The 13,945-nt window shown below is 42.5% G+C and overlaps 1 protein-coding gene across 1 annotated transcript; it reads right to left on the minus strand.

Moving 5' to 3' along the window:
• Positions 1–6,260: 6,260 nt before the first annotated feature.
• Positions 6,261–13,728, minus strand: PCK1 (phosphoenolpyruvate carboxykinase 1). Its single transcript, XM_084271418.1, has 10 exons — positions 13,659–13,728; positions 13,212–13,486; positions 11,669–11,850; positions 10,913–11,116; positions 10,445–10,632; positions 9,336–9,498; positions 8,982–9,206; positions 8,759–8,890; positions 7,937–8,032; positions 6,261–7,350 (listed from the first exon to the last, which is right to left on the minus strand). The coding sequence occupies exons 2-10, from the start codon at positions 13,433–13,435 to the stop codon at positions 6,896–6,898; spliced, it is 1,869 nt and encodes a 622-aa protein (XP_084127544.1). The 5' UTR covers positions 13,436–13,486; positions 13,659–13,728; the 3' UTR covers positions 6,261–6,895.
• Between the last annotated feature and the right edge of the window lie 217 nt (positions 13,729–13,945).

A 13,945-nucleotide genomic window follows, 5' to 3' on the forward strand; every position in this document is an offset into this window, starting at 1 on the left:
AGCGCTGGCCCGGCATACATCCGAGGCCCAGCACAGGTTGTGTGCTGCAGAGGCGCCGACTTTGCTCCAGGACACAGTTCCTTGAAGCTGCAGGCGTCTCCGAAGGCAGATTGCCCTTTAGACCTTGGACTGCAGACAGTTGATATAGGCTCCCCTGCCAAGCTGCGCCGAGCATTGCCAGCGTGTGTTTGTGTCGTTCACAGATGTGCTGCTGCGCTGTTTTCCTAAGCACACGGTGATGTACAGGGAGCTGGGGGATCGCAGCGTCCCTGTGTGTCTGACTTGGAGGGTTTTGGAGGTGGGGAGCTGTATGATTGTGGTACTGGGGGTACCAAGCCTGGCCGAGTCTGTCCCCCTCAGCTCATCACTGGATTGCAGTCTTGGTAGAGCCGTTCCAGTGCCAGCATCTCCTCCTGGCCCAGCTCCATGCTTGTGCTAAGTGGCTTTGGAGCTGCCCCAGGGGTCTGTCATGGGTTGGAATTAGAGTTGCATTTGGCTGGCTGGTCTGTCTTTCCTTCCTGGATGCTACTGCTTTTTTTAGCTTATCTCAGTTCTGCATGGGTTTGTGAGTTCCTGCTGAAGTCTCTAACAAGATTTGTATGGTGGCTTCTTTTTCCTCCAAGCAATCATAATTTGGCCAGAAATAAATGTCTGCAGAAATCTTTTTAAAGTCTCTCCTTCATGTAGGTTTCAGCAGCCTCCTTGAGAGACAAGCCATAAAAACTGATGGGACTTTTGGAAATGGTTGGTGGGACTTCTAGGACTGGGCTGAAGTCCAAACAATTTCTTGTAATCTTCTCCAGAGAGATGTGTTATTGCCGGGGCAGGTACCAGATGCATTATCACTACTAATCTCCTTCAGGGGTGGAGGGGTGCCTGAGTGTAGATAGCAGTGATGAAAGAGAGCCAGATTTCTGTCTTTATAGAATAGAGACCAAGAAAACTCCATGGAATCCAAGGCCTGCTTCTACTTACTAGTGTCAGAGGGATATTGGGTTTATATTTTGAGATGACCACCAGTTAACCCACACTTCTCAAACAGCCTCCCCCTTCCTTCCCCAACTGCTCTCCTTGTTAAATTCATAGCTCGCTCTTTCTATGGCTACCTCTGGAGCTGCAAGTGACTGTTGGTTGCATCCCAAAGTGAAATGCAAAACTAGACCCAGTGTACAAACAAACCTCAGCAAAGAGCCCACAGATTCTTCTTGTCTCCACCAAAGCCAGCAGGGCTCTGCTGTCCAGCTCCCCTGTCACTGCCATGTGGCTCTTCATGAACTTGCTATTCAGGGTCCAGTCAATCCAGGGGCTGTGGTGGAACAAAAGTTCAGGCACATTTACATTACCTGGTTATACTTGAGCAAGCTATAGGAAGAGGGACAGGGGGTCAAATTGCTCAGTGAGAGTCAGTGCAATGCCTGGTTCAGCTGGGTCTCACCACCCTTCTGCCAGTAGGAATAACACCCAGGGCAGTTGTGCTGCTCTAGGGTTAGGTGTGTGCAAAGCAGTACTGCTTTTGCAGCGTTACTGAATGCTGCTGGAGATGATGTTTGCCCTGTGGGCTGGAATTTCTCTCTATGCCACTTGCAAGCAAGGCTTTGTTGGCTTCTGAGCCAGCTGAACCAGCATCGTCTTGTAGCATTTAGGTTTCACTCTCTTTCCAATTCTGGTTAAATTTAAAGCTGATATTCATAGCTGCTCTCAGGATCTGGAGCTCCAGAACACCATGGGAAGTTTCTCATCTGTTCAGGAAGACACAGATAAATATAGTGATGGTTTCCGGTGGGTAAAATGAGGTTTTGTTGTGCTCTTCACAGTCATAGCTGAGATGGTGTTCATATGCCCAACCTGTGGCTGTGCCAGCCTCCACCATGGCGACAGGGCCTTCCTAGGATGTCCCTGATGAGATGAGGAAGCAAAAGGGTTCACGTTATTAGTTCAAAGCCCACAAAACAACTCAGACCAGGGGTAAGATCTATTAACTGTGAGCCTATTTTCCATGGAGGATGAGCTTAGTTTTTTCTGGAGACAAGTCATTTGTCAGGAGCAAATTTCTGGGAAGGACTGTTCCTTGGCCATCTCAACCTGGGAAATGGTGTTGTGATGTTTTGCAAGAAAGAACAAAAACTAGTAGCTTGTTTTTTAACACCCCCCACCCCCCCCCTCTGCCCAGTTTTACAAAGGGATTTTTTTAGTTGAATAAATGTCCTCGAGGCTGAACAAAAACAGCACAAAAACTTTGATATGCTCCTCTGGGGGAATTAAAACAGATGTTTTCTCTTTTCCAATGGCCAGTATCTGACATTTCCAAAGAAGATACAAACACTTCTGGGATGTGTGTTCGAAAAAGTCCCGCTAGAAGCTTATTGGCTTGAACGAAAGCTGAAGCCAGATAATCTCAGAACCTACATCTGGTCACGCTTATGCTGGAGAAAAGCCATGGCAAGTCCATTGGCACTGGCGTCAGGAGGAGCAAAATTAATCCTGAGGTGACCAGTGTCACTGATGGCAATGAAGGCAGCATCAACCCCTTTGTGCTGGGTAGGGAAAGCTCAGAAGTCTTCTTCACAGCCTCTTACAACCAAGGCACCCGAAGGATGTGCATGTCTGCAAGGATCACCTACAGCATATTAATATATGTAGATTTCTATAATTTGCTCTCAAAATCCTTCTCTGTTAAAGTTCTGCAGCCAAAAGTTATACCCGTGGTGGCTGCAGAATGCAGTAAAGGCCTACAATAGCAATTTGGGTTTTTTCTTTTCCTTGTTTTCCTACCTAGCTGGTTTGCATACAGATTCACAGATGTGTTCTGGAGCCCCAGTGACTGGGATCTGCCAGCACCCATTTGACAAATGCGCCCTCTGCATCGCTGAGGTTAAACCACTGCCAGAAATGTCCTCCACGATCAACAGTAATGATTGCTAATTTGGAATTTAGCGTGCTCTGCTTTGCCATGCATAAAGCAGCCTTTCAGGAGTCTTCCAGCCAGGTACAGCTCTAGTTCTGATAATTGTCTTTCAGTTAGGGAGCTAATTGACTATACTGCAGCAAGTATGGAATAAATCATGTTACTATGGTAGCCAAGGTTTTTTGGAAAACAGTATTTCCCAGAGCACAAATGCCATTTCTCTGAATTTTACTTCTTTCTCTGAAAATACCCCTGTCATGACAGAATTGAGAGAGGTTTGAAGTTGGGGCTCACTTTTTTTCCCCAGTAAGACTTCTGCAGCAAGCTGGATGTAGCTTCTCAGTATTTATTTACTTGGTTTAACCTTCATCATGTTGACAGAACCCAGGTGTATGGATATCATATATACTCAAGCTAATTACTACTGGGACTGATATCTGAGCGAGGGATTTGAAGGAACAAGACAAAACACAGTCAAAACTTGACCTTGAAACATTAGAAATGAGTCCAAAATATGGCATCAGCCTTGGAGACTTCTCAACCTCTAAAGATTGGACCAAGGTCTGGGCCTGAGTTCTGTAGGTTTATCTGTGTGAATAGGAGTACTTGGCACTGAAGCCAGAATTTTTGCCTGAGTAGATAAAGAAAGATCATTTAGAGGGACTGCACTAACTAACATTAAGGGAGTCGAGCGTGGTTTCCCCTGGATGTAGTCCATCCATCACAGTGTTGTCTTGTTCAGTGAATCATGGCATAAACAAGGTACCAGAGACCGTATCCTCAAGAGCATTAGCAGTGAAACTGCGACTTTATTATTTTTATTTATTTTTCTAAGTTTTGCTTCTCTTCAGCCACCGGTACCTCCACAAGGGTTTTAACAAAGTATTTTGTTTCTTGCTTCCCAGAATACCAAGTGCGTTTCATAACACAGCTGTTGTAAATGTTATGGCTCCGTACTGTTCATGTGTTAGTCTTTCCTGCGCTTCCCTTCTCTGAAATCACATTTAATAGGCCAAGTTTTATGTTTCTCCACTAATTTGTTGAAATTTATTGCATTTGTTGCCTTCCCCTCTTTCTTTTGAAAATCAGGGGAACTTCCAAATTTCAATTTAAAAGCATTTTGTTCTAATTCATTTTGTTTTTATGGAGCATAGTATTTGTTGGAGGAAGAGAAGTTGAGATCATAATCTGGCACGCTTGACTAAGTTTCTAAATTTTAAACCGCCGCCTTCGCTCTTTTTAAACATTTTCTCTGCCAATACTAAACATTTTGATCATTCAAAATGTAAATTGTACTCCCCATAGATGCTGATGGGTTGTGGATATATTTACATACAAAGGAGCTGTTGAATGACTCACGCAGAAAGTTATTTTCTTGTTCTCAGCCTTTAACAGTACAGGAGGTTTTTTCCCCCCATTTTCAGTCGTTTCCGGAATGAGTTGCGTGCCCATCAGGCTCTGAGCAGTGTTTGAAAAGGTGCATGTGGTTAAAATGTGTGTGGAGTGAGAGAACCACAAGTGGTTGAAGTATTTTTGCCAGAAGTGCTCGTGAAAGCTGAGTTGTGTCATGCTGCATGGAAAGAATACACAGAGGAGAGCCCCGAAGGCAGCGGTGGTCAAGGGATGGAAAGTCTGCCAACCTCTGGGGATGAGGAGGGGAAAGCAAGGGCTCGGTCTGACTGTAAAATGCAGTGTGTTGGGATGGGGTTTGATGTTCTCAAGGCAGTTAGCCCCTTATAACAGCACACACCCAACTAATGAGATTGGCGTAAGTGATGGTACCAATCCCCTCATCAGGCAGTGTTGTATGGGCTGGGTGTTGCTCAGTTCTCCCATGTCCATGGGCTTGGGCCTTTGGCAGAGAGCCCTCTGGCATGAAGTATGAGTCCTTTCTTTTGTAACATTCAATGAATGTCGAGCCTGCTTGTGTTTGAGAAGGTGGAGCAGCGCACTGGAGCTGCCAGAAGAGCTCTGGAAAGCCCTGAGCTTCTGTACATCTCCTGGGCAGCATTTCAAAATGTGCTTGGAATGGTTTTTCCCAGCTCAGGACTGGGATCCTCTCATGAGACCCATTAGAAACTCTGAGACTGTAACTGGCTGTAACTCTCTGATATTCACATGGCATGTTTTCTTGATCTCCTTGTTCTTCCTTAAAAGTATCCAACTGCCAGGTCCAATACTGTCATATCAGTTTGGAAGTGGGCCAAGCCTTTCATCAACTATTTATGAAATTACATTATAAACAACTTTATTTTATATGCGTGGTAGTAGTCCTTGAGTCTGAGGAGTGCATATACTAGTTTCTCTTGGCTCACTTCCTCTGCCTTATTTACTGTCTTCCACCTTGATTTTTCTTTTCATTTGGAGCCCAATTGAGTGCATAGGGGAAAGCAGGCACCATGGGAGACCTGCAGATGTGGCTTGTGGCCATCAAACAGGTCAGGTGCTGATCATCTCTACAGAGAGTGTACTGCTCTGCTTTTGTCACAGCTTTCTATTGTCTGTTCAGTGTGATCTATCTATTGACTTATGCTGTATTATTCACTTCAGAATTGATAACACTTGTGTTAAGTCCTGAACATGGAGTCAGGAGGTAGGTAGAGGCTTTCCAGGCTATGTGACCTCTCCTAGCAAACTTTGAAGGGCATTTGTTGACCAGCCCTGGTACTGTTTGTTTAGCAAGGAAGCGAGGTCTATAAAAAGGCTTATTACACAATGTAAGTGATTTTCTTTTTGCTAAGCAAATATTTGCAATATATTTGGGGAGATCAAGCATTCAAAGTGAAAAAAGTAGGATACCTGCCAGGGACATAGGAAGCCTGTGAAGGACACTTTTATTTGGGAGAATATGGGATGGGTTTAGTATCTTGGACCTACAAGGAAGTCTACCCCGTTATCATTGAGCTGTAAGGCTCTAGGCATCTCAATAAATCCAGAAAACTCTTCCCAAACTACCTTTACTTCAACAACTCCATTGTTTTTTCCTGCAAAAGCAAGGTATTGTGTGTGGAACAGAGATAAATCCTGTGACTTTAGCAAATGAGCAAAGTCCTAATGTGGAGCTTTCCTAGAGGGTAGTTTATTTTATAAATGCCTGATGTAACTAACAGTGCCCAGTTACAGAGAGCACATTACTAGCTGGATGGCTGCTCCCAGCTGGTATTATAATTTCTGGATCGTTCCTTTGGCTTGAATAAAGTTGCAAAGACAGTATGTGGCTTAAACTCAAGCAGCAGATCAATGCTAGTCAACATTTAACTTCCATGTGTGAGTTACTCTGTGCTGTGGTATTGACAGGAGGCCCAATTTATATTCACATAGTTTATACACAGTGAGAATACTGGAAATTAGGTCATATTTTGTATAAACATTTATTTCAATAGTTTAAAGAACAAGCCATTCAAAACATCTGGAAATCACAGGAACATGAGGCATATATAATAGCAATATCTTAAATAAGCATTAGCAATACAAAGTCATCTTTCTCTCCAATAAACGTTACAACTTCATTTTTCTAAAAAATATTCAAGCCATGAAATATGTTTAGGTAATACATATATACAGCATCTCATTTTTGTTTCTTCTTTCCTGTCGTTTCTGAGACTAGAGCGGCTCGTGTGGTAGAAACCCTGTGCTACATACACCTTGGAGGCTGGATTGGTTTGGATTCTATATGCAGGACTAGGCAAGTAATTCACACGTGTCGTGGCTGTATGCGCGTGTAAGTGGCAGATCAGGGCTTAGAAGATGATGTGCATGTACGTTCCCATGGCTGCTTGCCTATTCCCAACAACTGATGTTGTTACGGATCATTAAGTCTGGAGTAACTTTTAGAATGCCCCTACCTACATTCTAACTAAACTAAGACCTATTTTTCATTATAACTCTCTGCCTAACAGTGTGCTGTTATGCTTCCAGTGGTGATTTGGTAAAATGTGTTTGTCTTGTCTTAGTATGTGTGGATTGATAAATAATGGTGGTTTTAATCAGCTACAACTGTTTTATCCTCATCTCTAAGGCAAGCATTTCTCTTTCAATTTCGTAGGGGAGGTCAGCATTAACTTGAACTTCAAAGTATTGTTTGATTTCTTCTACCTCCTTTTCCCAGAACTCTTTGGAGATATCAAACAGTTCGGTCAAGCTGACATCTTCTAAACCCTTCAGGTTCAAAGCAGCGTCAGTGGGGATGTAACCTATGGCAGTTGTCTTGGCAGAGGCTTTCCCTTTGATTCTGTTGAACATCCACTCCAGCACACGGGAATTCTCTCCGTAGCCAGGCCACAGGAATTTCCCTTGGCTGTCTTTCCGGAACCAGTTCACATGAAAGATCCTCGGTAGTTTTGCAGCTGGACGATGTGCCATGCTGAGCCAGTGGGCCAAGTATTTGCCAAAGTTGTAGCCGAAGAAAGGTCTCATGGCAAATGGATCGTGCATAATGATTTTGCCTGTTCAAATCACAAATGGAGAATTTAAGGTAATAAATAGCAAGTTTATTTTAAAGCATTTGGGTCCCCTCAGAATTTAGTACCAATGGTCCCTTAACCACCTTTCTTTCTGAATCAAAGAGCTTTAAGAAACAACACAAGCGCTGGCTTTGATGTACAAAGAAATATTCAAATCAATTTTTTTAACCAGTGTAAATACAGTTTCTTAAATCTTGAGTCAAGCAGCCTAAACTGAGATCCTCAAGAGCTGGCTTTCATTGTTCAAGTATGTACCTTAAGCTCTAACAGAAGAGAGAGTTTATTTATCCCAGAGTGTAACAAGAACTCCATATCAAGGCTTCTGGCAACCCCGTGCCTGTGCCCTGTTCTGTATGCTTGCCACCTAGGGGATTGTTTTGCTTAATTTGACTTTTACAGAGAATTTGGCTTTTAATTCCAGTACAAATATTTTCTATTGTGAAAATGCACAGGTTGCAAAATTAGCTGCCAAGACTGAAATGTGAAAGAGCCAGGAGGGAAAGGACAGAGCAGGCAGTCCAGAGAGGATTGCTTTTAATACAGGTAGGCAGATTAAATTTTGATTTACCTTTGTGCTCAGCAGCCGCTGTTGCTTCAGATCTCATAGCTGCTCCTATAAATACTCCATGCTGCCAGTTAAAGGCCTCATATACGAGAGGCACACCTGTAAAGGACAGGATAACTTCAGTAACTAGAGATCTTGAAACATTTTTATAACAGGTTTTGCTACCTGAGATACTGCTGTATGTGTGCCACTAAGAGTCAGGAAAAATTAAAATACATTATAGAACCAGTTCATTTCCTGCTCTCTTGCAGCAAATAAGTTTATATGAATGTATGCAAACCTGGCTACCGATTACTGAACACCATCCATGTTTCAGTGCTCAGTGGGAGATACCTGGGGCCTCAGAATCTCCAGCAGATTTTACTGGAAATAGAATCTGGTGGCCAGCATATTAGACTCAAACCTGACATTACTTCTATTTTTTTTCCCCAACTTTAGGTGACCTTTAACAGATCAATTTCTCTTACTGTCTTTCCTGTAAGCTGTCTACAACCAGTTCATCTCTCTAACTGGTTCCTAATCTGAACTAGTTAAACTGCAGCAGAGACAAGTATAGCAATTTGCTACATCTCTGCTACCTGGGCTAGAGGGTCCTGATTGCTCTCCAGCCCTGTCCTATTATCTGTCACCTGCTTTGGGTTAAAAGCTATCAATTCGGATGTGGAAATATTTGTGGCTGTGTGTGTGTGTCAAAGGCTAATGCAGAGAAGTTTGACTAACACGGTTATTTCTTTGCTTTCACAGCTGTGAAAGCAAAGCCTGTGTCTATGCCCAGTTGTGTTTCAAGCCTCCTGTGGTCAGCATTTCAGCTATTGCATCTCTTACCAGCAGGTCTGCGGCCTCCAAATATGATCCCTTCGATAGGCACGCCTTCAGGAGATTCCCATGCAGGGTCCAGGATGGGGCACTGGCTGGCTGGAGTGCAGAATCGTGAGTTGGGATGAGCACAAGGTTCCCCTGTGGAGTAAAATTAAAAGGTCATTAATGGCAGAACTAACTTGAAGTCAGTGGAGAAAGCCAACAGAGACTGTGGAGAGGGCCAGGGTACCGTTATCTGGGCTCCAATCCTTGTTCTTCCATGAGGTCAGGGTTACTCCTGGAGGTAACAGCTCATCGATGCCTTCCCAATAGACACCTCCATCGCTGGTTTCTGCCACGTTGGTAAAGATGGTGTTCTTGAATATGGTTTTAATAGCATTGGGGTTTGTTTTGACTGATGTTCCAGGGGCCACACCAAAAAAGCCGTTTTCTGGATTGATTGCTCTTAAGTTGCCTGACAGTTAAAGGACAAAAAAAAGTAAACCAAACTGTTCTAGTTGTACCCAGAGTTTTGTAGCATGCCTTGCTCCACCTAAAAGCAACCCATCTTGGACTGTAAATTGCTCCAATTTCAGTTCTGTACCTTGTTCATCAAATTTCATCCATGCAATGTCGTCACCCACACACTCAATTTTCCATCCTGGCAGGCTTGGGTTCATCATGGCCAAGTTAGTTTTTCCACACGCGCTGGGGAATGCTGCAGCAAAATACTTCTTTTCACCTTCTGGATTGGTAATGCCCAGGATCTATTGAAAAATTAATGCAAGTGTTAAACACGATCATTTTTTTCCTTGCGCTTTTCATTTTGAAGATTGTTTCCCAGCATGTGGTAATGATAAAATATTTGATTATGCAAACTTCTTCCTGCAGAAGTACCACCACATAATAGGGCTGACAAATAACTCCAATTGTACTTTATTAATCAAAAAGCCTATTTTTCTTGGCTTTAGAGTGTTGTAAGGAGTTCTTACGTTCTTAAAGAACATCAGGTATGTACAGAATTCCAGCATTTATTTTTATTTTGCTGATTAATGGTACGCAGACTGCATACAGCTGTGTTTCAGCTGAGACTGAAGAAAACCAAACAATATTCTTTTGACTGGAGTGAAGTGAAAGCACTTCATGTATGGGTACTTCTGTGCTTCTCAGGGTCCACAAATATTTTTTTTCTGAGACTGTTCTCTTATGCACTTTGAAATTCTTTTTTTAGTAATATTTTATAGTAATAAAATGTTTAACTGACAGCAGAAAGTAAAGGCAGGAAGGATACAATGTGGAACTCCTTCACTAAGCCTAATATCTGCAGATTTTGAGTGCGTAGACCTCTTTATAACATGAAAGATAACTTTCATTAATCTTTTCCTGTTAGATTTATAGGGGAAATGTGGATGCTTGGTGTTGATGTTTTAGGCTCTGCACAAGTACATGGGTCTGCCTACACGTCGCCACTGCCAGAAGTTACCAATCTTTCTCGGTTTCTGATTTTTACAAGCACTATTTTGAAATGTTTGGTACTTAACCTTGCAAGCAGTTTCCTATTTCTCATAAGCCTGCCATGTGACAATGCATATCTAATGTTACAGGGCTATCCGTATGAGACTAATTTCATTGATAGCAAGATGTGATGTATTTATGTTGAGCTAATTTAGGGTTTAATGGCTGTTCAAACACACATGATTTAATAGCTCTTACCAGCATGTGCTCAGCTAGCCAGCCCTCCTCTTTGGCAATTCTGCTGGCAATTCTGAGAGCAAAGCACTTTTTCCCCAGTAAGGAGTTTCCTCCATAACCGCTGCCAAATGAAATGATCTCCCTGCGATCCGGAAGATGGGCAATCAGCGTTAACTCCGGGTTGCATGGCCAGTTGTTGATTAAGGGTTCTGCAGAACAGAATGTTTTACTCATGAATGCAGCAATTTCAGTGCTGGATCACACTGTTGTTTCATCAGCGTCAAGTCTCCAACAGCAACCCACACCAGATGCTTCAAAGGAAACCCCCTGGTAAGTACTTGGGATAATCATCTTTCCATGAAACTCTCATTGAGCTGTGGTTCCTTTAGCTGACTTCTGCACCTAGTGCTGTTACACAAACCACCCTGCAGTCTGCTCTAAAAAAATGCCCTTGAGAATTTCCAGGGGTGACGTTTCAATGTCTCTTACCTTTTAGAGGCAGAGGACATCCAACAGAGTGAAGGCATTTTACAAACTCCCCGTTGCTCAGGGCTTTCAAAGCAGCCGTTCCCATCCGCGTCATGATCCTCATGCTGGCCACTACGTACGGTGAATCTGTCAACTCAATCCCAATCTTGGACAACGGAGACCCGATAGGCCCCATGCTGAAGGGAATGACATACATTGTACGTCCTGTAAAACAGGGAGTAGAAAATGAGAAACCTTTCAAATAGTATTTACCAACATGGGGCCTGTTTCTCATTCCTTTAAAAGCTGTTTGTCTTGTAGGTGTTTCTGGTGATGTTTAAAGGTCTGTAGTTTTCTGTTTGTCTACTTGTGTAGCAAGAAGTTTTATCTTAAATGCTGAAAGCAGCTGTTCAGACAAATTGCCTAGCCAGTAGTAAAGGTGGGTGGAGGCCAAGTTCTCTGTTGGTGTAAGTCGCTGAACCTGAAATTATTGCTGGGGAGTGGTGGTCCTCTCTTCTCACCTCACTTCCTACCTGCTGCTTGGGGACTGACTTCCTGAGAAAAAATCATCCCTCTTTATGAAGAGAAGGCTGAAAATAAAAATCCTTGCACAGGCTTTTGGATCTAGGGTACAATTAAGGACAAAACCAACAAAATTACTAACTTCACTGGTAGAAATGTAATCCTTCAGCTAAAATCTTTATTTAAAGAATGCAGTAACTAGTGTTGTCTCTGTAAGCGTAGAAGTTCAACATTTGCCATCCTTTTCTTGCCTACCTTGCATGCACCCTGGGAACCTGGTGTTGAAGGCTTTCTCAAAATCTTCTTCAGACATCCAGCGACCCAGCTGGCTAGTTCCAGTTTTAGGGATCGGAGTGGTATCTCTCTGCTCTTGAGTGATGATGACTGTTTTGCTCTCGATTCTTGCCACATCTCTTGGGTCAGTGAGAGCCAGCCAGCTGCATTTCACCAAAAATCAGAAATTTAGACTTTAATTATCAGTATAGAACCACTTAATTCTCCTGTGGGGTTGGTTTAGCATGAAAGACTACAATGCTTTGCAAAGTCAAATCTACAGTGACAGAGCCAGTATAACAGCCAATCTCAGAAATAAGTCATACATTCTCTCATACAGATTGTTTCAAGACTTTCCAGTATGACTGACAAATTATATGGCCTAGGAATTTCTGGTTGCACGTCAGTAGTCCTTTGCCTGTTACCTCAGTCTCGTTCTCTATTTCTAACTTCCAGGGAAAAGTTAATCTCATTTAATTCTCACTTTCATCAGTGTGAAGTTGTTTTGCATGGGGACCGCAAAGTGATGCCTCAAGCAAAGCGGACGCCAAGCAAGCCCTCGAAGTGTTGGTACGAGTGCCTGTGGGATCACAATCCAGCTTAGTGGATTGGCATAGCCCTTTAAGTTAGAGGCATCACAGAAGACATACTGAGCCTAGCATGATTGTAACAAGTGAAGGAGTTTATTAAAGGGATTCTTTTTCCCCTCTGAAGAAATTTTGCCATCTATTTACAATAGAGAGGATTGCTTTACATTTTCACCTCTGTGCATAGAAATTTTCCATGAGTATAAAAATGTTCTACTTGGGCTGTCATAACCATCATCACTACAGCTAAGCATATAATTAACAATGAATAATTTATCTGGTGAATCTTGCCCTTTTCTCTCCCAAATAGTCTGCAAACAGATTGCCAAATTCCTGCACTTAGTTATTCAAAAGTCTTTGCAGATTTCCTCCATGAAGATCTCTTGGTCGGCACATAATTCCTGAGTATGTACTTGGTGTTAATATTCTCCTTTCATGTTGGGTTAGTTGGGAGAGATGATGAAATATTTGAAAAAAGTATTTTCTGAATACATTACAGTCAAAGCTCCTCAGCATGATATGAATAATGCCTGTACTGAATAATATTTGAACACCCACAGAGCTATTTGAATGCCATAAAAAAAGTATTTGATGAATAAACTAATTGACTAAAATAGTAGAAATCTTCAAAAGATGTATTTGCTAAATAATATTCAGCCATTGCTAATGATTAGTTACATAAGTCTCTTGACATTATTTCAGTTCTCTGGTGTAACTAATCAATAGAGACAAGGTACCATTGATAGTCCAACAGAATAATATGCTGTATGTTAATTTTTAGAGGAAAAAAGTTTGCTTTCCCCCAGTATTTCACCTATGTAAGCTACAGTACCAAAATGTTCATGGAAAGCAAATATTGAAGGGCTACAGGCAGTTTTAAAAGCAAACAGGATAATTGCAATTCTGAGTTGATACTTGACTTCTTGCCTGCTACTCACCAGTTCTCATACTTGCTCAGCTTCTTGATCATCCCTTGTTCTACCATGATGTCCAGAATTTTTTTGTTTTCTTCCTCCGAGCCATCGCAGATGTGAATGCACTCAGGCTGGCACAGTTTGGCGTTACTTTCAATGAAATCTCTCACTTCTGGAGGTAAGCTCTGCAAATCCCCCTGGACAACCTTGGGCACGACATTTACCTCGGCTTTCAACTGTGGGGGCATTATCAAACCAGTAGCAGATCTTGTTGATGGATTTCAAATACCGATCGCACTCTAAAATCAAAGATAATGGGTGTGTTAGCGAACTATCATGCACTATCAAATGTACAATGCAAAGGTAGAATTTGTAACTGATTTGATTGTGTTCTTCTGATTTAAAATCAATATAGAGAACTTGTTTCACTGGTAATTTCCAGCTGGAAAAGACAGAGGCTGTTCTACTTACTGTTTCTATAAGATTGAGATGGATGTCAGGATTCTGCTGTTCCCGTTTCACTTGCTTTGGAGTACTCCTGCGCTCGCTGTTTTCCAAGGAAGCGTCCTTCTTCCTTAAGTATACTTCATGGTAGTGCCCATCCCACTTGGTGAGGTGAGGGAGGCTTGTTCTTTACGTCACCTCTGGAATTGTCTTGGGACAGTGCCACTGACACTGTCATCGTGCAGGGTTGTCAACAAAGCAGCCCTGACGAGGTAATCATTTAACAGGTTTGATTAATGAGTGCTGGAAGCACT

This window comes from Gallinula chloropus (genome assembly GCF_964237585.1).
Source record: "Gallinula chloropus genome assembly, chromosome: 16".
Classification (NCBI taxonomy): domain Eukaryota; kingdom Metazoa; phylum Chordata; class Aves; order Gruiformes; family Rallidae; genus Gallinula; species Gallinula chloropus.

Coding starts and splice junctions, on each gene's coding strand:
- PCK1 (XM_084271418.1), bottom strand. CDS start 13,435: ATGCCCCCACAGTTGAAAGCCGAGGTAAATGTCGTGCCCAAGGTTGTC. Junction 9,499..10,444: donor GGCTAGCTGAGCACATGCTG/GTAAGAGCTATT, acceptor ATTTTTCAATAG/ATCCTGGGCATTACCAATCC. Junction 8,033..8,758: donor TGGAGGCCGCAGACCTGCTG/GTAAGAGATGCA, acceptor TGTCCTTTACAG/GTGTGCCTCTCGTATATGAG.